Raw genomic sequence first — 25156 nt, forward strand, 5'->3', positions numbered from 1 at the left:
GTATTTATATATATATGGTATGATGATTGTAACATTTCAACTTCCAAACTTTGCAATAATCGCAACGCAACAAATAGGTGTTATGATTCTGTTTTTTTTTTTTTTTGACATGAATACGATAAGAGATGTGATATAGTTTGTCTATAACCATAAATTCTGTAATAGTCCTTCATAAATGTGAGACCATTCATTCCACTCCTCACCGTATATATACATAACTCTCTACCTTCTAATCCGCAGTTAATCGCCTGTCAACAATGTACTCCCTCCGTCCCAGAAAGATTGTCCCGGTTCGTTTTTTGCACCCGTTTTACAAAAATAATAATAAATAGGTAAAGTTGAAAGAGAGTAAAATAAGAGAAAGAATAATGTAGGTAAGACTATTCTCTACGTTATTTTCTCTTTTACTTTACTCTTTCTCTACTTTAACTATTTATAATTATTTATGCAAAACGAGTGTGAAAAAGGAAATGAGACAATCTTTCTGGGACAGAGGGAGTATATAAAGCTGCACTACAATAAAATGACGAAAGGAGGCCAAGACTGACCAACTATATTCACAAATACTATATTAATAGTTGAAATTAGACATCATTTTGATAATATAATCCATCCAACTTCCAATTCTATGACCTTATCTCTTACTCTTGCATGGACGAAAGATACCCTTAACTAAATAAATAAAGAAAAGCCCATGGATGATGCCATATTCAGGAGCATATTCATATTCCATCATTACTAACATAACGTATCATTTCTAATTTTAATTCGACTAATATATTATCATAAGTATTTACATTTACTTTCTACTTAGAGCACTCCCAATGGCGACGGCGAAAATCCGGCGATTTTTTGCCGGATATCGCCGACTTATCGCCGGCCATTGGGAGGATTTCGGCGATTTTTCGGCGAAAATCCTACCGATTTTACGCCAAGCGGCGTTTTAACGCCGGGCTATCGCCGGATCATCGCCGGCCACTGTGGGGAGCTGTTCGGCGATTTTTCGGCGATGATCTTTTTTTTTTTCTTTTTTTTTCCTCAACGGTCATATTCTAATTTCCACCCCTATAAATATTTCATCCTCTTCCTCCATTCATCACCCACAAACTTCATTCACACAAATTTTCAATCTTTTTTCTCTCCATCTTTATTAAATGAGTTCTGATTCATCGTCTCGTGCTCAGTCCGACGAGGAAATATCACATTCTTCTTCCGAAGAAGAGGTACCTCCCGCTCCCACCGGATGGGATGTAGCGGGTTTCGAAGAGGTACCTCGGAGATAGAAGAAGGTATTTTGCCCGAGCGCAAGAGTCTGCGCGCAAGGATGTGGAGAGGGCATTTGGGGTGCTCCAATCGCGATTTGCACTGGTAAAGGGCCCGACGCGCTTTTTCTACCAGGAGGATATTGCCGATATCATGTATGCGTGCATCATCATGCATAACATGATCATCAATGATGAACACGAAGGCGTCCTCGACGTCACCAACGACCCAAGTGTTGCATCATCGAGTCACGGTGTCTCAACCGAGTCCGCCCGCCAGGGTGTACCGCACAACGAACATGAACGGTTCCAGGCGTTCATGGACATACACCAGAAGGAGGCCCATCAAGCACTACAACACGATATCATCGAAGAATTGTGGGCAAATAGAAACCGCGCCCACCGCCCTTGAATTTTTTTTTCTTTGAATTTTTTTTTTTGATTTTTTTTTTCCATTCGAGTACTTTTTTTTTTTTTAATTTTCTTCGTTGTAATGTGTACCCGTGTTTAATACAACGAACTTTATTACTATTATTTGTTTTATCTTATAAATTAAATAAGCTAGCTTTATTATATATAAAAATAAAACAATTAAATTAGTGATGATGTAAAAATGAAATGTTGAGTTAGGGAGAAATAAGGGAGAAATAAGGGAGAAACCATTGCAGAGGTTGGCTAAAAGTTGGCTAAAAACTGGGGATAATTTTTAGTGCTGATGTGGCGCTGATGTGGCAGGAGTTAGGGAGAAATAAGGGAGTTTATCCCCAAACCATTGGGAGTGCTCTTATCCCCAAACCATTGGGAGTGCTCTTATAAAGTTATAGTACGCAGGACTGGATATGAAATATAATTTGGAGAAGAGAATATAGAACATCCACAACCGCCGTAGTCCGTATCTTAACTATTCATGGGTCCGATATCACTTTTTATCCTATCACTTACTCCATTTAAGAGATAACATATGCAACCATTTATCCCTTAACCATCACTTCCCTTCATTATTTATGGCCTCATTATTTAATTTCTTCAATTTAAAAAATGCAATTAGTAAAACATACTCACTTTAATAAAACTTTATCAAAAATTGAAATTACATTACAAATTCTGAAATTCATTAAAAATAAAATATTAACATGCGAATTAATTTTAATTAAACAGCCAATTACACATCAATGAATTTTCCTAAATCAATTAGGGGTTTCTAGTTAGTGGCATGATGACTTGGTATGTCCCACTAATTATTATTTGACATGTGGATATAGTAGAATTCTAAATATTTAAATTTTATATGGTATTTAGTTTTTAGGAATGGAATAAAGTTTTATAATATGAAAACTTTCCAAATAAATTATCGGAGTTAAAAACCCATTTACACACTTAAGTAATGCAAATACATCTTACTTTAATTTACTCATTTGCTAAAACGAAAATATGAATCTACCAACTCTTTTTTTCATTTAAATAAAATTTCGTTATGAAAGAAAAATGTTTTCCCTTGGATTGAGACAGAGATAGCAATTTGAGATGGCATGTAGAGATGGGGTGGATGCATGTGTAGAGGGTCATAGGATTGATATGGGGCGGCCCAATCTAACTCAATTTTTATTCTTATTATAATTATAATTATAATTACCTGACACTTTTTTTTATTTTAGGTCATTATGATTTATGAAATGTTTGTTTCGTTTTACTTATGATTTTACTTTAATCATTCTTTTTCAATTTAATCTGCTTTGGAAATGCAGTATACAGACTTTATTACTTCAACGTGTACCACCAGTTTTCCATTCACTAACAGAGAGTGAATATTTCAATATCCTCTCCCCTAGAAAAGTAGTAATAATAATAATAATAATAAATATATTCTAGTGACTACTAACTTTTACTGGGCCTCGGGTCTGTCATATTGGGCCTAGGGTCTGTCATATTGGGCCTAGTAGCCCATTAAAAATGAGGACCGCGTCTTCTGCCCATTCAAATTCTCCTTTTCTTTCCTTCTTTTTCTTTTAGCAATTTCTCCTTTTTCGTTTCTCATCTTCTACATATAATTCTCGAACATTTTTGTTTATAGAATTTCATTCCTAAATGAATTATCTATCCTATCAAACATGCGCTAATGGGAATATAAAGCCATATATTTAGAAAACGAAATCATTGGAATAGAGTAATGAAAACTCGGTGGCCGTAGCAAAAATGACACGAGAAAAGGTTTATTTTTACGTATAAATTTAAAAGTTTACATTCCAATAGATGAAGTGCTCTTCGTCAAATGCAACCTAACACTTTTTAGAAAAGGGGCTAGGGATTAGTTACGAGTAAGCATCACAATTCACATCACCCATTATCAAAAAAACAATAAAATTAAACAGATAAAATGAAATATGGGTTAAATGGTCCACAAAGCAATCCCTAACCATGCTTTTATGCATTGGGTCCATTCAAATCCTAAATGTGATGAGCTTTCCTTCATAAACCAACTCATCCTTTTTTCCCCTTTCCTCCAACATGAGCAAGTGTTTGTTTGTTGGAGTGAACAATTATTTTCAAATATTTTTCGAAATTAATTTTTTTTTCTTTTAATAAATCTTAGGCAGTTGATCACATCATATGGAAATTAGTTAGGGACCATGTCATATTTTATAATTGTCAAAATGAATGGGGTATTTGCAAAAGGAAAATCATTTGGCATCCCTTTTTTCAGGAGGCTTGTTTAAGTAGTCTCTTATTTCTATATTAAAACCCTAACTCTAGATTCATTGTACCATAAAGAAGATTGAACATAAAATAATTTTGTATGAATTTAGAAAAATAAAAAGTTTGGTTTCAAGTTTCAACACTTGGCAAAATCTCCAAAATCTAATCATCTCGATTAAACTTATGATCAACTGAAACTGCATGCATGACTCCACATGGATTGATGATTTGGGAGTTTAATTATGATTTCAATCTCATGATGATTAGATTGAGAGTTGAGTTGATGATCTACAATTTAAAATGGGCCCTTCCACACATGAGGTGCTAAAAAGGAACATCCTCTGAATCTAAGCCCAAAAGCAACTGCTTTTTATTGCCCTAACCAAAACTTTTAATCACTTTGCTTCAAATAATTATAGATTGTCGTTTAATAACCTAATTTATTTAATTAAAATAATATCATTCAACCCTTTACATGTCCTCCCAAACAACCCTTTAATGGTAGTAGCATATATCCAAGAGCTTTCTAGTAGAGTGGGAGTTTAAATCGAGTTAAAGTTTATCTCATTATACTTCCATTTATCCGCTTTTGATACTCATTCATATATAAATATTTCATTTGATTTCAGCCCAAATTTTAGAAATTATTTGGGAGTGTTTAGAGCATCATTGATATTATGCTCTATGTAAAACCTAACGGTATGGGGCATATCAGCATATGTGCTTCAAGGACATGTTATTGGATATCTTATATGCGAATTATATTAAATACTACTACTATGATTAAAAATGAGATACAAGTCAAATTGGGTATAAAAACCAGTCGACTCCCCGACGGCAATCGACATCCCAAATCAAATGTGTTCCTACAAAGGTCTAAAATAACGTAGCTTACCGTGAATTGACACACGATAAAGAATAACAATATAACATGATCTAGTTGAAGAAATTTGGTCACGATTCACTCGCATGTGTGATTATGATTTGTTTTCAATTATGTAGTACTATTTTATTTTTCTTGATTATGTAAGTTTTAGTTATTTTAATGATACTAATATTTTTTTCTTCGTAACTCAATCTCATAGAAATAAATCTATGACTAAGATTTTTTTTATAAAATGATAAAAATAAGTGGGACTCATAGATTGTGTAATAATTTTTTGCGTGTTTAATGGCTGTGTGTAAACTGTAAAGTACTTCCTCCCTCCGCGAATAGGAGTCCCGTTTTTCCATTTTAGTCCGTCTGTGAATAGGAGTCCCGGTTCATTTTTACCATAAATAGTAATAGGGTCTCACCTTCCACTAACTCATTCCACTCACATTTCATTTAAAATTAGAGTAAAGGCCAAAATTGGTCCTGAACATATGGCCATTTTACGTTTTTGGTCCTAAACATTATCTTTTGGATTTTGTGGTCCTGAACATATGGAAATTTGATAATTTTGGTCCTCCATCAACATTTCCGTTAAAAACTAACGGTCAACGGATTTAATCCCGATTTTGACCAAATTAAACTTTTAATTCTGATTTTTTTACTCCCTAATTAATTCTCTAATTATTTTAATAAATTAATAATATGAAAAAATAAAAAGAAAATAGTTGACTTGCGCCCTCTCCCTCCTCCACTCCCCCGCCAACCTGACCTCCGCCGCCCTCTCCACCACCGCATTCCTCATCGACTCCGACTCCGGCGACCGCCTCACCTACTCCCCCTTCCTCCAGCGCGCCACCTCCCTCACTTCACTCATCTCCAAAAACGACATCGCTTTCGTCCTCTCCCCGTCCTCTACTTCTCCCTCCTCTCCCTCGGCGTCGCAATCTCTCCTTCCAACCCGCTCTCCTCCGCGCACGAGCTCGCGCAGCAAATCCAGCTCAGCCAACCCTCGATCGCCTTACCAACTACACGAAATCAATCTCCCCTTAAAACGCGGCAAATTCCCAAAAAAACAACAAAAAAAAACCCCAAATTCCTCCTCCATTTGCAACGATGATGCACATGACCTTCTACTGGGGCCGAAGCGTCACCATCCTCTTCGATTCATGGCAGACCAATTCCTGGTCGGGCTACTTCCTCTCTCTCTTCGCCCTCTTCCTCTTCGGCGCCTTCTACCAGTACATGGAGGAGCGTTGCCTCAGATTGAAGCTCCTCTCCGTCGCCAAACCCCCTCCTTCCTCCGCCGCCGAGGCTCCTCTCCTCAACAAGCTCGGCGGCCGCCGCTGGGGGCCCTACCAGATCGCCGGAGTGGTTCTCTTTGGAGTCAATTCGGCGATCGGGTACTGCCTGATGCTGGCGGTGATGTCGTTCAATGCGTTGATGAGGCGGTCGCCGGAGTCGTCGTCGATGAGGAATGCGGTGGTGGATAGGGCGGCAGAGGTCAGGTTGGCCGGGGAGTGGAGGAGGGAGATGGCGCAGGTCAACTATTTTCTTTTTTATTTTTTCATATTATTTATTAAAATAATTAGGGAATTAATTAGGGAGTAAAAAATCAGAATTAAAAGTTTAATTTGGTCAAAATCGGGATTAAACCCGTTGACCGTTAGTTTTTAACGAAAATGTTGATGGAGAATCAAAATTGTCAAATTTCCATATGTTCAGGACCACAAAATCCAAAAGATAATGTTTAGGACCAAAAACGTAAAATGGTTATATGTTCAGGATCAATTTTGGCTTTTACTCTTAAAATTAATACTTCATATACAAGTGAGACCCTTATTCCACTAACTTTTTCCCACTTACTTTTCTTAACATTTCTTAAAATTCGTGTCGTCCATAAATGAGACTCCTAATGGCGGACGGAGGGAGTAATGATTAAAAACGTGAATATTGTATTTTAAAATTTTTGTGATCAAGGTTTATGAGATACTTTTATAAATGGGAAGGTTGTGGAATATGAGTCTAAATTTTATAATTATTATTTTTTAATTGTGTGTTAGGGAGTGGGTGTGTTATATTACTAACTTTTTAAGTTATTAACTCAGCTAACTCATCAACACAATGTATTAATAATATTAACATGATGACATTAAAATATCTACACGTAATTATATTGATATTTCAATATACTGTGTTGACATAATTATGTGTAGATATTTTAATGTCATCGTGTTGATATTATTAATACATTTCGTTAATGAGTTACCAGATTTAACGGATTAAAAAAGTTAGCAATGATTACGCTACGTTAGACATAGAGAGCACTGGCAAATTGAAATATTATGATGGATGGAAGTGGGCCTATTTGTTTGGCAAGAGTCTGCTAAAAATTTTATTTCTTGTTTTTGAATTTTGATGTTTATTTCATTTTTTTATCAAACAACGAAAATAATAAGTCCAAAAATTATGAAACTAGTGCCGTTTTTCACGATTCTTAATCATCAGCTTTTCTTTGGTAATTTTTCTTAGTTTCAGAATTTTTAACACATGTATGTAATATTATTAAATAATAGTAACAATTAAAATTCATGTTGTTATTAAAATATTACTACTAATATATTATCAATTAATAACTAATTAAAATATTTTTTTAAAATTATGTATCATGGTACTTAGTTATAATAATAAGAATAGCACCTATTATAATACTACTCCAGTAATTATTATTACTACTATTATTATTATTATTAATTATTATTGATTTATGATCGTTTATTTGTACTGATAATAGTAATAGGAGTATTAATAAGTAAAAGTAACTTCAAGTGTTCTCCACGTGTCCTTTTTTCCTTCACACCATTCCGCTTTCATTTCTTGTGTTTTTTTCCCTAATAGTTTAGTCTGTTTTCTCTCCCGCCGGCTGCCGCCCGTCGCGTGGTCTTACGCTTTTATTATTTTAATTTACAATAATAATTTTTCTTGTTCTTCAGGTGTAAATTAAGTAGTAGTATTTCATAATCTTCAAATGCCCAACTCCAAGCCTGTTGCCAATTACCAATAATAGTAGTAATAATAAGTTGAAATCACTTATTTATAATAGTAATATTAGTAAGTAAAAATTGCTGGAAGTGTTCAATTATATGCCCGTTTTATGCGGCACATTTATAATCCTTACATACTAGCCAAAAAGTGACAACTAGTAATAAATCTTCATCCAAAATATACAGTACAAAGCATCTTAGTTTGTAGTAAAATATTTATGCGTCTGATCCTATAGGATTATGCATCCAATAATATACCCAAATCAAGCACATATGATATCCTGCTTTTAGTACATGCATCAAACTTTTCTAGTGTTATTTGGCGATAAAATGAGAAATTATATATTTTGTCAAAATAAGAAGCATGATACAAGGAATAAGAGAAGAAAAACAATGTGAATGAAATAGTAATAAGCAAATAATCAATTCATATTCTTTTTAATGGAGTATTTAATTTTGTTGTGGGCGGTTTCTCCTCTTCTTTCAATCTTCTCTCTCTTTAACTTCCCCGCCGTTTCCCTCTTCTTCTCCTTGTTCTCTGTAATCCTTCATCAGATATTAACAACCCAACACTTATTGGTGAAAAAAAAACTATCTTTGCGCCTATGCATACAAGGAACTCTCGTGTATACAACAGCATGCATTCTGATTTTTAAGTTGAAGAGACACACTTAGTTCAATTAGTATTTCTTGGTGAGTCTCTGATTAATGGCGGAAGGAATGTTGCAAATCGACGCGCTTCAAGGCAAGAGCCTCAACGACATGGATTTGGCCTCGAGAAAAGCAGAAGAAGCTTGTATGATACTAACCCTTTTCACTAATCATCTCAATTTTACCATGTTCCTCCAAAATCAATGTCTAGTGATGATCGATCATATTGCTGCATTCTTGAATAACTGAGACATCGTGTTGCAGCATTGAGACGATACGATGCGGCCGGCTGGTTGAGGAAGATGGTGGGAGTGGTTACAGCAAGGGATTTGCCTGATCACCCATCTGAAGAAGATTTTCGACTTGGTCTCCGAAGTGGGATTATACTTTGCAATGCTCTTAACAAGATTCACCCAGCCGCCATTCCAAAAGTAGGCCTTACTTATCTTGCTCTTGAATAATCAATCTCATCTTCTGTTTTCCCACTTTCTATTATTGGATGCTGCAATTTCCTGTAGGTAGTTGAGGCGCCTTCGGGCAGTGTGATTGTTCCGGATGGTGCTGCTCTTTCGGCCTTTCAATATTTTGAAAATGTTAGGAACTTTCTCAATTCTGCAGAGGAATTGGGGATTCCAGTTTTTGAAGCTTCTGATCTGGAACAGGTGCATAGGCCATAGTTATTTATGCTATTGATCTGATTGAACTTTTGCAATGCTTGATTTAATATCTAAACCATTAGGGAGGGAAGAGTTCAAGAATTGTAAACTGTGTGCTGGCCCTGAAGTCTTATTATGAATGGAAGGAAGGGGGTGGGAAAGGAGTGTGGAAATTCTGTGGAACTTGGAAGCCTCATTCGGCATCCAAGCAATTTGTCAGGAAGAGCTCTGATGATCTGTTTGTGAATTCCCTCTCGAGGAACTCATCCGTTGTTGAGCAGAACAGCCAGGGCTTTAATGAAATGGTTGGTATACTTACTGCTCGTCACATTACCTGTTTTTTATGGCGAAGAAGTGACCCTGTGCTTCCATTTTCAGGGTACCTCTGATGCCTTGCACTTGTTTGTTCGTGAGCTTCTTTCTGATAATAAGCAAGAAGATATCCCTATGGTACGTGGTTTTGGAGTACAGAGCAGATGCTACTCGAAACTTATTGGTCACAATGTTTCATCATTCATTGCAAAATGTAACAGTCTTCCATTGTTTCAGTCATCGGCATTTTCTCACTGGTATGGTACGTAGGAGTACATTTTTCTACCTCCGAAAAACTCAAGGAGTTTGTTTTTGCAGGTCATTGGGAGTATGCTAAGCAAAGTTATGGAAGAATTTGAACAACGGTTAGCAAGACAAAATGAACAGGTGGGGCTCATGATTGTTCGTCTAGAGTTTCAATAGAAGCTCTGTTACTTTATACTAGTTTCACAATTCTTTATGCATATGCTATAGAGTAAAAATTAACTTAAAGGAGGAAATAAGTTAGTTCTAAGTGCTGTTTTGCATTTGTGGCTACAATAGGCTGAAACAAGTTCAAGATGTGTGGATGTCCCAAGTTCCAACGAGCATCAAGTTGTCGAGGTGTGATGGATTATTGCATCTTAATGATTTTTACTGTTCATAAACTCATTGGGGTGTTTATGTATAACAGGTTGGTACAAGTGAGAGAGACATAGATGTTACAAGTTCCTGCCTGAGTTCTGAGGTGAAGTCTAATTAAATGCTGCATCTTAGTGATTTGTGCATTACAAACCTCAAAAAACATGGGCTGAGTTTTCTTGGTTTTATGCAAGACTTCAAACATAATGGAAGACGAGAGTTGGTCCAAGAATGATTTGCGCGATGGAAATCCCAAACCATACGGTTCCAAGCGTCAACACTTGATTGAATACCATCAAAGAAGCATACAGGTCCTTCAAATGAGAGATTGGCTGTTATAAACAATTCCTAATCTCCAATTTGTTCTCTTTTAATAACATATAGTATTCCACTTTGTAGGAACTCAAAATTACTCTTCACTCAACGAAGGAAGACCTACATTTGCTACACATGAAGTATCAAGAGGAACTCCAATATCTAGGTATCTATTTATAATCTGTTACACCTTATCCTTCATTGAAGCAAACAGAAAGCAATAAGTTAATCTTATTTGATGATAGGTAAACACTTGAATGGTCTTGCTGGTGCCGCTTCTCGATACCAGGAGGTTCTTGAGGAGAATCGCAAACTTTACAATCAAGTGCAGGACCTCAAGGGTAAATTTCAGTTGGTTTGAATATATTGGAAAAGTTTCTAGACATGGTGATACTGGGATTTTGACAGGAAATATAAGGGTATACTGCCGAATACGACCATTTTTGCCACGACAGCCAACAGGTTTGAGTACTGCAGAAGCTCTGGATGGACAGACTATCTCAATAATCAATCCTGCAAAAAAGGGGAAGGGGAAGAAGATGTTCACTTTCAACAAGGTTTTTGGTCCATCTGCCAGCCAAGGTGATTAACCTTTTTTTTCATTTGGATTCATAAATATCTCACAGGTACTAATGTTTCTTGATTTGCAGAAGAAGTATTTTCAGATACACAGCCACTGATTCGTTCTGTGCTTGACGGGTATAATGTTTGCATATTTGCTTATGGCCAAACTGGTTCAGGAAAAACATATACTATGGTAAGAGATTGTTACTTTAGATCTTTCACAGTTGGATTCTATCTAATTCATCTTTTCCTTTAACCTGCAGACTGGACCCCAGGAACTTACACCCGTAAGCTTAGGTGTAAATTACCGAGCTCTGAGTGATTTATTTTTCATCTCACAGCAGAGAAAAGACAGCATGTCATATGATGTCTTTGTCCAGATGATAGAAATCTATAATGAACAAGTTAGAGACCTCCTCGTCTCTGATGGTGTCAATAAAAAATATCCTTGGAGAAAAGTTATGTTATCTTTGTTAATGTTTTTTTAAAAATCTTTGTGAGCTTGGCTTTTTTCCTTAACTCATTACAACATTAGAAATCCGCAACAGCTCCCATAATGGTATCAATGTACCAAATGCAAATATTGTGCCTGTTTCATCAACATCTGATGTCATCAACCTGATGAACATTGGGCTTAAAAATCGTGCAGTTGGTTCCACTTCAATGAATGAGCGAAGTAGTCGTTCTCACAGGCATAATTTCTTACTCTTTTCTTGATTGTGTTTCCCATTGTTGTGATAACGAGTTAAACTGACCATTAATCCATGCATAAGCCTGCAGTTGCGTGACTGTTCATGTTCAAGGAAGAAATCTGACATCTGGGTCGATTACTTGTGGTAGTATGCATCTGGTCGACCTGGCAGGAAGCGAACGAGCTGATAAAACAGATGCAGTCGGCGATAGGTTGAAGGAGTCTCAGCATATTAACCGCTCTCTATCTGCTTTAGGCGACGTGATAGCCTCTCTTGCCCAAAAGCAGTCGCACATCCCTTACAGAAACAGTAAGCTCACGCAGCTGCTCCAAGATTCACTAGGTAAGATTCAGACAGTATCCGAGGCCAGCCTACATCTCTCTAGTCCCTTTTCCTTACTAATATCTGAATCATTCATGTTTTTTTAGGGGGTCAGGCAAAGACTCTAATGTTCATTCACATCAGCCCGGAACCTGATGCTCTTGCAGAGACAATGAGCACGTTGAAGTTTGCTGAACGCGTGTCTACTGTTGAGCTTGGTGCTGCTCGAGCAAACAAAGATAGTCCGGATGTCAGAGAACTAAAAGAACAGGTTTGGCATTGTTTTGTTATTTTCTTTATTAACATATGCATTAATCAATCATTGGCATCCAACTACATGCAGATAGCTAGTCTTAAAGCAGCCTTGTCACGGAAAGAGAGAGGAGAAGATGGAGCCACAAATGGATATTTTACATATTCTCCAGAGCCATCTTGGCAAAGTATAGGAGATGTTGGTAAGGGAGAGGTAGGAAACTCAAACCATGAAACGATGTTTTGCAAAGCAGTTGTTTTACGTTTGTGCATTGTTCACTGCAGGGACAGACTGAGTCCTTAGCAGTATTGAGCATGCATAGCTTTGATGGCGAGGACTTGATGGCTTCTCCAATCAGTTTGGTGTCAACGGAAGAGGACAGAAGTGTCTCTGGTGATTGGGTCGATAAGGTTATGGTGAAGAGCCACTTAGGAGATCAGTCACCAGAGATGTGTAGACGTGATACTTCCAAGGTATATCCAGAACATTCATTGAGCAAAATTGCAGTCCTAAGACGAGACAACAGTTTGGGAAGGAATCAATTTGAGGGTGCAGCAGAATTAGAATACACGGAAGTAGAAGCTAGTGATGAATCAGATTACCAGTGGCAAACAAATGGTGCCAAGCAAAATGGCGGGGGAGGAACAAAAGCCAAAACAGCTACTCAAAATCAAAGGCATATGAAAAGCCCTGAAATAAGGTAAATGTGGATATCAATCCAACTTAAATAGCTCAAGTATATGCATGGATGCTTATGGCTTTACTCTCTAGATCCTTTGTCATTCATTTTGTGTTGGTAATTCGTAGGAGCCTGATTCCTCAACCACCAACGAGGAAAGTCGCGAATGGATCTAATTCGCCATCGATGAAAAATGGAAAGAAACCAGTTGTGGTTGACGGGAAACGAAAGCCAGCCTCCACCGTTCGGAAGTGAGAGCCTAATGTATCCATCTTTGCATTCATCGATTGGAATGTGTTAACAAATTGTCATTTGTTCCTGTTTTCCATTTTGCAGTGGTGATTCTTGCTTTTATATGCATATATGTTAGTATTTACTTTTTCTAATCCCACTGATGAGTGTTGGTGCTGTAACACAAGGTTTTTTTTATTTACATATATATTCACTCTTTTGTAATTGTAAATCTTTCACTGTACAAGAAGAGAGGATCATATTGAAAGAAGTTTACACTGTAGTTATTTGCATTGCTTTTCTTCCATTATTACATTGCACTAATAATATTCATACTTTGACATGAACTTCCAAATTATAATGGAAGAATGAATATGATTGAGAGTTGGTCAAATCCAAAAAAAATGGATTTTACAAACTTTAATTAACAGATCCTTATGATTTATGCAGCTATATAAAGGGACAGGTATTGGGCAGCAATCACCAAAACTCAAATTTATCACCACATTGATTGTCACACATGAATTATACCTAATCGATCCGCTACAAGCTATAAATTTATGAAAAATACAAAATATCAATAGAAACTTAAAGAAGTGAAGGTAACTGCAAGAAGGAAACAATATACATTGCCAGATATTAGAAGACATGTCTCGACCTGTTGGAATCAGTTTCACTCATTATTTTGAGATCCTTCTTCCGCCTACATGATGAGACTTGTGTTGACGCACTTCCCTAAAATAATCCTTCACCTGCATGCAAAATAAATGGGACATTGCTTCACCCAGTAATAGAAATGTATAATAAAATCCAAAAACTCTGATCACGAGTATATATGATAACTTACGTAGCTCATCGATAGAAATACTGCTCATACTTTCCCCTGCCTTTATAAGCCGAACCCTTCCTGCAAAATTAGGCAGGTTATTAGACCACAATGAGATTCACAAGAAATTATATGAAAATTCAGGATTGAGCGGTAACATAATACATGCAAACATATGTACCAATTTTTTATATATTAAGCAGTATTAGATCTTTCACAATGCTTTCAAATTTTCCAACTAAACAAACACTCTTCTGTATAAATGAGACTACATTGTAAATAACAACTCATAATGGTCATCTTTTACTCAAATTATTTGAGTAATTTGATCTGATTGCACTGGCACAACTTCGAGATTTACTATGATTATGAATCTATATTAGTAGTAAAAGAACTTAAATTACGTGAGCCCTAATCATCGATGCTTTATGCTCCAACATGAAGTATAAACTCCTGAACCGAAACACAATGCCAAGAACTAGAATGCAACATATACTCTTAATAAGAGTAGATACATTATACAACAATATAGGTTAGTTAGTCGCTTTTGGAAAATGATATGGCTGATGAGGTTTGTTCAACAGATTCTAGATGTAACTGCTTATTTGGAATGGAGATGCTGATCTGGATCAATGAGAAAACTCTTGCTGGAAAAAGTTAGTCCTAGAACAAGAAATGCACACCCAGTTTAAGGGGGCAATGCTTTCAAATAAGTCCACACATGCTTGACTGATCCACTATGATAAACTACAAGCAGCACAAATTAATATTCACTCTCAGCCACCATAATACACTAAATTGAATATACTACTCCCTCCGTTCCATAGTAATAGGGGCGTTTTTCCATTTCCGTCCATTCCATAGTAATAGAGTCATTTCCCTTTTTAGTAAAAGTCAACACATTTTTCCACACCTACTTTACTCTCTTTTACTTTTTTCTATCTTCATCTCTCTACCTTTTTCATTTTTCACTTTATTCTCTCTTTACTTAACTCACCTAACACAGTTTTTCTTAATCTCCGTGCCGAAAAGTTTTGCCTCCATTACTATGGAACGGAGGGAGTATATGTTTGTGGCATTTTTTATAAGATTCACTGGTTAATTAGTTACTTTGCAATAACTACATATATATGATCTTTCAATCAAATTTCATTTATTCATTACATCTATTTCAATCATTCATTCAAAACCGTACTTCAGTTAGTAAGCATAGAGATTCAAATCCACATACCATCACGACGCACACAAATTTCTGGTATGCTTTTTATGTCTCCATTGATGCTGTCATTGTAGACTCTTGTTTCAATATCACCCTCAACATAAACAGAAGAACTGGAAATGGCTCCATATGTTAGATGGTACTCCAAGAAAAATATGGAGACTTGAAGTTTAAGTAAAAAAAGAATAAATAATTGATAACTTCTTACTTTTTCACAACTTGTTGCACTGCATAGGCAGCAAGCATAGGGTTGTGAACTGCAATACGATGCCACTGAGCTGGTTTTGGCAAGTCATGAGAACCTATGGTCCGCTGATCAAACATACCCCCAGTTCCTACAGTGAATGTGGTCACAGTTCTACCATTCCTCAAGATCTTTTGGATGGGGGCTTGACCAACTTTTCCACATATAATTGCCTGGTAAAAACAGGAAAACAAAAGATAAAGTATGAGTGCATGTCCTAGTGATTAGTGAAGAAATCTCGATACAAAATATTCAATAAAACAAGCAAATAAACCACACAATTGACGAAGTTCATATTCAAGATGAGAGATTGCATGAATGTATTCCAAAGTTGTTGATTCTGGATTACTCATGCAGATTTTTAATAAAGATCCTCATCAGGTTATAACTCTCACAACTTGAACTAACTTACCTGATCCAGAATCACATGTCAGCCATCTCAAATGAACAATGCAAGACTCAAACCTAGAACTAACAATTTGAACAAAAAGATATCTCAACTGCTGAAGATGATACTCCTATCCTATCTATGAGCTGAAGGTTTCCAGTGAGGTAATGAATCAATAGAATCACAAACATACCCGGTGCACGCCGCGAAAATTCCAGCCTTTCCTGGGATCAACGCCCTGGAGCTGTAACTCCGGCCTCTCAGAAAGAAAATCATCATCCTCAATTTCCGGGGCATGTACACCCTCTTTGTCAGGGGAATTTCCCCAGTTAAATGAGTCAGTCGAGAAGAAAACCTTCGATATCCTGTGCGGACACGCCGCTGTTTTCCAAGCCGAAAAAAAAAAAAAAAAAATCTTTCAATCCCCAAAATTTTTGCGAGGTAACAAAATCACATGCTATTTCGAGTTATTATGCTGAAATATCAATAAAATCCGTCAATGAAGAAAATGAAAAGAAAGCAGGTTTCAATCAGATATACAAGTGGCTGGATAAAAACCTAAACCCATAGCAACAATTTGAGATAACAAACTGCAAATTAATTTTGTGAAAGCAAGAAAGGAACCACAGAGAATGCAGAAGTGGAAATTACCGGTGGAAAAATTAGGAAGGCGGAGAAGATTGCGGAATTTAGGGGCGAGTGAAGTCATGGGCGTTGAGACTGAGTGATGAAGTGAGGTTTAAGAGACCAGCCATCCGACGCAAGGGTTTTAAGAACCATATTCAAATAAACAAAAAATTAGTATTCGCAAATACACATAGAAATCATACAAAACTTTTATTAATGTTTTAAGTTAATAAATTTCGTCCCAATTTCTTAGTTTTCATTTGGCATGTTTGTATCAATTTAATATATTAATAATTTTTTTGTATAACTCATGCAAACTCAAAATTTTGGTGAAACATTAATATTTACTCCCTCTGTATTTAAAAAATAAAAACATTTGAAACGACACGGGTTTTAATCCACAATTGTTAGTAAGTGAGAAGAATTGGTAAAGTAAGAAGGAGAAAAAGAAAAACAAGTAAAGTAAGAGAAAGGAAGAGAAAAAGTAGTGAAAATAAAGTTAGTGGATTGTGGGTTTCATGTCCTAAAATAGAAAGATTCTAAAGATTTTATTTTTAAGGAACGATCCAAAATGGAAATACTTGCTATTTAAAAAACAAAAGGATTCTGTTAAGTTGCTAACTACTACTATCAGTTCTAGTTCATTCAATCTTTAAAAAAAAGGTCAAGATCAATTTTCACGCGATATCAACTAGTAGTTACAGCAATATCTATCGTTGTATACTCGATATCAACTAGCTGTTTGATAATGTCAATTAGGGGTATTAATGAAAATTTAATTTTATTAGTTTTTAGAGCATTTCCAACAAGGAAAGGCAAATGAAAGAGGTATATCATCTATTTACCTTCTCAAAAAGTGAAATATACCCTTCCAAAAAGTAATACTACATGCCAAAGAAAAAAGGTATAAAAAGGTATATCATTTAAATAAAATAAAATAATAGTACAAAATGCATTAAAAAACATAAAGTGTAATACCTTCTCAAATACTTTCCCCATTTGCAATTGATTTTTCATGAAATGAAGACAAATATGGTGGTTATATGATTTTACCTCTCCATTGATGGAGAAGTAAAGATACCTCTTCAAAATATGAAAAGGTATAATACTTTCTCAAATACCTCTCCCCTTGGAGAATAATTTTCATGAAAAAAGGTAAATATGGTAGTTATATGACTTTACACCTCCATTTACCTCTCCCCTTAGAGATGTTCTTAAAGCTTCCAGCTCATATAACTATCTCAATTTAAACTAATTTTTCAAACATGTCATATTAAAGGTAATTTTATAAGGATTCTAATAAGATCTTAATTGCATACGTTTTAATGATAAAATTTAAATATTTTATTTGAATTTTCAATATTTTCGCATGTCAGCACATAGTACATATAATGTCAATTATATCCATGTTCAATGTCAATGAAATTTAGGTGACATGTTCAAGACATTTAGTTGACATTAAAAATGTTATTGTTGACATTGTGACGAGAATTAGGGCATCCGCAGCGGCATCCCGTTGCGGTCTCGGTCTCGTCCCGGCGAGACAAGACCGCAGCGAGATGTCGCTGCAAGCATCTCGTCTCGTCGCGTGTCTCGGTCGGGATGGAGGGACGGCTGGCCATCTCGCCATGCGCCAGCGCCAGCGCCACGTGGCGAGCTCTGGCGCGCAGCGTGACGCCCACTTGCCGCCCCCCGAGTGAGCGTCGTTTTTTGCTATTTTTAATTATTTTTTTTTAAATCTGAACTAAAAATAAAAAATAAAATTTACCCTTTTTTCCTACCCGTTTTTTTTACCGTTTTTTATTTATTTATTTTTTTCTTTTTTCCCACATTCATCTATAAATAACCTCCCACCATTTTCTTTTTCCACACACAAACACTACACTCTCTCTTTCCACACACAAATACAAACACCATCTCTCTTTTCTCTCCAATTTGTGCAAAAATGCCCGGTGGTGACGAAAGCTCCGGTGGCGATGGCGGCTACGACTTGAACGCGTTTGGCAACTGGGAGGGCATGATGAGCTTCCGGTTCCGGTTCGCCGCCGAGCACCCAAGGCTCGTCAACGCCGGCATACCAAACACCATCTTTTCCAGTTGATGCATACTATCGTGCCTCCACCGCGAGGCATGGGTAAACACAAGGATTATCTCAAATTAGGGAGGATTTTCCAGAGGAACACACTCCGGAAGCGGTGGAGGACCTTGATGAGGACGGCAGCCATCATCCCTACTCACAAGCGGAGACAATGGCGATTTTCGACATGTGGATCAGCACGTCGAACGATCCCATCCTCGGGAATCAAATAAACTGCAAGGCTTTTTTGGGAAAAGGTCACCGCGGTATACAACCGAACAAGGCCTAGCGGGACCTTCAGCCGCAACCTGAAGATTCTTCGCGCTCATTTTGAGCGAGCCGACAGAAATGTCAAAAAAAATTTGTGGGATCTACAGAAGGGAACGAGCAATACCAAAGCGGAGCCAGTGGAGCCGACATTCTGAGAGCGGCTTTGCGGATGTTTAAATCTGACACCGGCAAGATTTCAAACATCCTGATGTTAGGCAGTCGGCGCAACATCTTGATAGGTGGGCTGGCGGTGTCGATTCCGCAGCGGGCTCGAGGTCGAAACGCACGAAGCATACGGCGGGTGGCCAATACTCGTCTAGTGAGGGCGGGGAAGGCGGGTCAGGCAACGCCTCACAAGAGGTTGAGTTCCAGACATCCGATGCAGGGGGCTTCTCCGATTCACGACGTCGGTGATACGCTCGAATTTTGCACTATTTTAAGGCCACTATTTGGTCCGTTTTTAATGTCAAAGTCGCATTACATGTCCATTATTTGCATATTTTGTCTATTTTGGTATTTTGACGTGTTTTGTGATAAATGTGCAAAATAGTGCTAAATAGGGGCATAAAAATGACAAAGTTTGGAAGCTGGAACTGAAGTGCAACCCGGCAGCCCGCCGGATCCAACGGGCGGTCGCCGCAACCTGTCCAGAGCGTTCTGGAGCTGTCCGGCGGCCCGTCACGAAAATGCGGCGCACGATAGCTGTGTTCAAACTCAATTTTCCTGTGATCCTGAAGTCCGATCAGGGCATTCTACATGTCATTCTCTTCATCTTCGAAAGAGCTTCGCGTTGGTACCAAGATCATCTCAATCGGAGTTCATTGGAGAAACTTATGGTCATTCTACCAAACTTGCACAAAGCTGTCAAGTGCAGAATTCTAGTCGAAAATTTAAAGAATGAACAAAGATATTACCTTGTGAAGCCAAATATTTTCCTTCTACTATGGGGCACGAAAATTCCATCTTTACTATTGCTTGGAGGAAACTTTTACCAAATTTTAATCCTTTTCAAGCCTATATATAATTCATAGAATTCACCCTTCCATAGCCCCCCAAAAGGGGAGCTTTCATAGCTCCTCCTCCAACCCTAATTCTTCATCATCTTTTTGCCAATACTTCCATAGCGTAAATTTGAGAGTTCTTCGTTGTGCAAGGGGTTGGAGAAAAAGAAGCAAGAAATCATCAAAGAGCTACAAGGATTCAACCTTTGGGTTTTATTTGCTTTAGCACTTATGTTTATTTTGTCTTCACTTCAATATATGTTTTTAGCTTATTCCACCATGTTTAACTAAATTCATAGGATTCCTTAGATGTGCTAGTAACTTTTATTGGTTTATACAATTCATTTTCTATTTAATATCCGTTTTATTTTTACTTTGTTTCAAGTTAATCTGGAAGCTTCATGATTGAGTGCCACAATCGTGCATGATCAAATATAACTTGCTTCATAACTGTGATAGAGTTCTAGCGAGGTAGGTCTACTTAGTAGACACTACAATTAGCTTCCCTTAAAACGACACTGTTAATTGAGAGTGGGGAGTTTTAAGGGTCTTAGGAGCTTTTGGGAGTTATATATTTAGGATTGACAACTCTAATGTTAGTAACCAACGTTTGCATCGCATGAGCATAAACTAGGTGACTCGTCCTATCAAAGTATTAACTGTAATAGGGTATTGTAGTTGGACTTTGTATAACCATAACTGTGAACGCACATCCATGGAATTTTGTTATCTCTCATACTTTATCTTTGTGATTTAATTGCATTTAGTTGTTTTCTTGCTTTTAATTGTTTTTACTTTCAAAAATCCAAAATTCTCTTGTTTCTCTAGATAGTATTTGACGCTTAGTACATAATAGTCAGTTGCAATTATATTCCCCATGTTCGATATCCCGGTACTGACCTTTAGCTATATTATTCCTACTCTGTATACTTGCAGGTATTAATAGTGCTAAAAATAGTACATCATGTTTTTGGCAAGGGACCAAGGCGACGAAGGCGGCTAGAGGGAGGGGGAGGGGGAGGGGCCGAGGCGAATCAAGCCAGGCGGGCTCGGGATCGGGCTCAGGCTCGAGCATCCAAGGGCAGTCTAACACCCTAATGTCTATGTACTTCACCGCCACAATGGCTGACACGACCCGCATGACGCCTCCCCAATATGAAGCCCATCTTGCCGGAATTGAGTATCTGGCAAATCAACTCGGTATTCTGCCTCCACCTAGGTTGAGGGCACGACCACCGCCTTCGGGGGATGATTCGCCGGCGGAATAGTTTTTATAATTTAATTTAGAGTATTTTAAATTATATATTTTTATTTTTTTTAGGATTTTAATTATGTATTTTTTAAATAGTTTTTTAAGGATTTTAAATTGTAATTTTATTTTATTTAATGAAGTGTATTTTTATTAATTGAATTTGTTGGAAATAAAAATAAAAAATTAAATTGAATGAATAGTTAAGAGATGAGATGGTTAAAAGATGAATGGATGCAGGTGTTGTCTCTTAGTTAAGAGATGAGGTAAAAAGTACAGTGGGACCCATGAATAGTGAAGGGATGAGACGGTACTGAGACACGGATGTTGATGGCCTTATGAAAACTGTCATATATAATGAAAGACTAAAAGGACTTTTTTGAATTAATTAATATCTGAATTTCCACGTGGCTAGATCTATTAGATCTAATGGATAGGATTTAATTAGTAGTAGTTGTTAGCAATTATTAAATATAGCACTAGTTAACAATTGATATAATTACTTCTAAGTAACTCAATATAATAATTATACAATTTTTAAATGAATATATTCTGTGAATCAAATATCATTTTAAAGTATACACATGACTCAGAAATAATCATAATGTGTCAGAATTCTTAATTGATTAGCAATTCAACTCGCACAATTTGTCATCCTTTTAAAGGATTGGCCCAGATAAAGACTAATTACGCCATTAATTGCTACTTACATGTATTAATATACTAAAATAAACATGGTTAGATTTTAATTAGAATAGTATTAATAAAGTAAATTATTGTAGGTAAATTGTAGCGCTCATGAAATGTGTAAGAGTATAACTATTAATTTCTGACATGACATGATAATTCAACATGAACATACATGAAATTAATGAGTTTGGATCATATTGAGTTCATATTCTTATTGGATCGACACGTTAGGAATCAACGTATTTTGGATTGGGTTCAGGTAACTCATTCAAATTAACATTGTTATTGTAATTAGTTTTATTCTTTTTAAAAAAACATATACTTTAGTTTATTCTTTAGATTCATGTAAATCGGGTTTTAATATTGTAAACTAAGTTTGTGTTATTATTGCAATGTCATCTTGTCAATCCATGTTGTATCATGTTATTAAGTTATATTAACAGCTCTGTGTCGTGTGCGGATCATTTCGGATTTGAAGGATAGCTGGTCAGATTCGCGTTTGAGTTAAGAGTTTCATTAATAGATTGATTTCAAGTTAAACCTTATTATCAGATTGACAAATTAACTATCTAAACCATCGTGTGATTTGTCAGCCGAATGTGAAAGTAGTTGTTGGCGTTATCCGCTGTAAATCTATACATAGTCAACTTTTTGTGTTTGTCATACTTCAAAATTGGAAATGAATTAACTAAGTTTGATCATTTTCAGAAATTTTTAAATTCAAATTTCATACAAATCTAAAGTGACCTGACATCGAAATTTTTACACGTGATATAACATATTGAGGGAACATCATTTTTGGTCCACGAACTTTGCCAAAATATCATTTTAGGTCCGTGAACTTTGAAAATATCATTTGAAGTACTTTTTTACTATATCCAAGTTTTTTTGGACAAAAATACCCTCAATATTTTTAAGGGTATATATTTTTAATAAACTTATGATATACTCATATTTTTTATAATATCTTTACTATTTATTTTTGATGAATTTTCTAAATATAATTTGACCTTCAATATTATCACTTAATTTTGTGACATGCAAAAAATAATCCTTATTCAATTTTTTTATTATTAAAGAAGTTCTATATTCAATTTTAAAATTCTTTAATATAAATAATTGAAGAAGTAATTTAACTTGCATGTCACAAAATTAAGTGATAATATTGAAGGTCAAATTATATTTAGAAAAATCGTCAAAAATATATTTTAAAGATATTTATAAAAAAATATGAGTATATGATAAGTTTATTAAAAATATATACCCTTTAAGGTATTGAGGGTATTTTCGTTCAGAAAAAACTTGGAAATAGTAAAAGAATACTTCAAATGATATTATCCCATAGTTGATGGACCTCAAATGATACTTTCAAAGTTTACGGACCAAAAATGATACTTTGGCAAAGTTCGTGGACAAAAAAAAAAGTTCCCTCTAACATATTTTATCCGAAAATAGTGTAAAGGTTGGCATAATCTTTGGAATTCATATTTTCTCTCAATCTATTACATGTAGGTATTTTTATCTTTTTTTATTTTATTAATAAAAACGAAAATTACACGTGGCGAATTGTAGACCACACGTTTTCTAAAATTTTATGGCCTTAAATTAGTTGTAGTTAACAATTAAATGATGAGTTCGCAATTGATCACTCCCCGTTACGAGACTGTGCATATATAAACAAATGTTCGATAAAAAATCGAGTACATTTGAATGTTCTATCTGTTTATTAGTCTCATTTTTTGGTGATATATATCATAGTCATTTGTGTATTTAAACATAATTCAAATAGGTAGTAATAGTATCCACAGGAAGTCAAACAAATTTGACCTAATATCACAAGACCTAGGACACTAATTACTTCCTTGACTCCGCCACCAATATGTACAGTAAGTTTTAGATGATTATATAAAGTATGATGTACAAATAATTATTGCTCCATTATCTTTTTGGAATGAAATGCAAATTTTAATTATAAGGTAGGAGATTACTCTTATCCGGAAAATAATTCAAAAATCTCTATAAGAAGCCAAGGCAAATTGTAATAAACCAAAAGCACTAAAAATTCGAAAAAGAAGTGAAGAGTAACTAATTACCTGAAAAATAGGCAATCTATCAACATCCCACTTCCACCACCCACAATCCCAACTTTCATTCTTAAAATCTCTTGTGCATTTCAAAAGCAACCGTTATTTTGTAGAAGGCAAGAAGATGCAGCAAATAAGTGATGGAAGCAGCAAGAAAAGAAGTCTTCTTGCAAACAAAATTGGAGCCATCTTGTCGAGTGCGTCATCACGATGCATGCCGTTTGGGGGCGAAGACGATCGCGGTGCTGCATTGAACAAGACTCAAAAATGCGTTGCGCTGCCATGCCAACGACCGCGCCCCATCGCGGTTGCCTCTGCCCACCTGGCCAGGAAGTGGAAGACCAGTTTGAAGAAGGTCAAGCTGAGGCTCAAGATGAAGACCAAATCGGGCAACAAAGAGCCTCCCGAGGAGCTCTGCAAGAAGAGGATTCTCATGGGAGAAAAGTGCAGAGCCTTGAATCTGTCAGGTGTTCTTCACTATGATAATCAAGGAATACTCCTACCTGAAGCTGAAGATTGATTTTCATGTATTTTTGTGAATTCACCATCTCTGTCTTTACTCTTAGACTTTTCCAATGAAAATTTGTCCAATCTGTTTATGCTCATTGAAATTTTACATATCATTTCTGTGTTCTGATGAACAAATGGAAGTATCAATACTTCATAAGAGTAAAGCACAAATTCAAGAGCAGATCTACTTTCCATCCATCTAAATTACAAGTATGAAATGAATTTTCACATTCTCAGAGGAGAATGAAGAGTAGCTATCCAATTGGTTAGCACAACCCCTAAACTGAAGGAATTTAACGGACTGGATACGAATAATTAATCAACATTTGAAAAAAAAGAATTTGAGAGAAACGGTTGGTCCCAATCTTGATTTCTATAACACATTGAAAATTTGACCAATAGAGAAGACAAGCATTAAACAATGCAGACGAACACAAAAACCTACAATGACAGGCTTCAGACCCATTATATTGCACTAAGATCAATTGGATAACAAACAAATAAATACACAATCTAGTTCTTTGTACTGTCACAAGACTCAGCCTACAATTTTTTGTTACCTTTATTGGTAAATAGGAACATTTAAAGGGTATTTAATGGCTCAATCTAGTGTTTTAATTGCTATATAAATATTCTTTGTGACCCATTCACAGGGCAAGGGCCCGTTGTATTAAGACAAGAAAAAAGATATAATACTATCAACAAAAATTCAGTGATAGCAATATCAATCTTAAATTAATTGAAATTACTAATATAGCCTTCAGATACAATACTAGTCAAAGAATAGTTTTAAAATTTCACACTG

The 25156-nt window shown here is 36.0% G+C and overlaps 3 protein-coding genes across 3 annotated transcripts; 2 read left to right on the forward strand and 1 right to left on the reverse strand.

The window, feature by feature from the left end:
• The first annotated feature begins 5943 nt into the window (after positions 1-5943).
• LOC125206260 (copper transporter 5.1-like) lies at positions 5944-7105 on the forward strand. The gene is made up of 2 exons (XM_089061443.1): positions 5944-6369; positions 7100-7105. Exons 1-2 carry the CDS (start codon positions 5944-5946, stop codon positions 7103-7105), a joined length of 432 nt encoding a protein of 143 aa, XP_088917569.1.
• Positions 7106-8356: 1251 nt separating this feature from the next.
• Positions 8357-13432, forward strand: LOC125206261 (kinesin-like protein KIN-14G). The gene is made up of 20 exons (XM_089060947.1): positions 8357-8667; positions 8787-8953; positions 9041-9184; positions 9262-9483; positions 9557-9628; positions 9809-9877; positions 10034-10093; positions 10164-10217; positions 10306-10422; positions 10511-10592; positions 10672-10767; positions 10835-11008; positions 11077-11183; positions 11254-11432; positions 11521-11682; positions 11771-12024; positions 12111-12274; positions 12347-12469; positions 12541-12956; positions 13064-13432. Exons 1-20 carry the CDS (start codon positions 8580-8582, stop codon positions 13188-13190), a joined length of 2877 nt encoding a protein of 958 aa, XP_088917073.1. The 5' UTR covers positions 8357-8579; the 3' UTR covers positions 13191-13432.
• Positions 13433-13635: 203 nt separating this feature from the next.
• Positions 13636-16623, reverse strand: LOC125204585 (single-stranded DNA-binding protein, mitochondrial-like). The gene is made up of 6 exons (XM_048103273.2): positions 16495-16623; positions 16037-16224; positions 15420-15628; positions 15224-15324; positions 14014-14073; positions 13636-13918 (listed from the first exon to the last, which is right to left on the reverse strand). The coding sequence occupies exons 1-6, from the start codon at positions 16550-16552 to the stop codon at positions 13902-13904; spliced, it is 633 nt and encodes a 210-aa protein (XP_047959230.1). The 5' UTR covers positions 16553-16623; the 3' UTR covers positions 13636-13901.
• Positions 16624-25156: the final 8533 nt, after the last annotated feature.

Source organism: Salvia hispanica, chromosome 6 (genome assembly GCF_029641045.1).
Source record: "Salvia hispanica isolate PSC_SH4W2 chromosome 6, Shi_PSC_v1, whole genome shotgun sequence".
Classification (NCBI taxonomy): Eukaryota; Viridiplantae; Streptophyta; class Magnoliopsida; order Lamiales; family Lamiaceae; genus Salvia; species Salvia hispanica.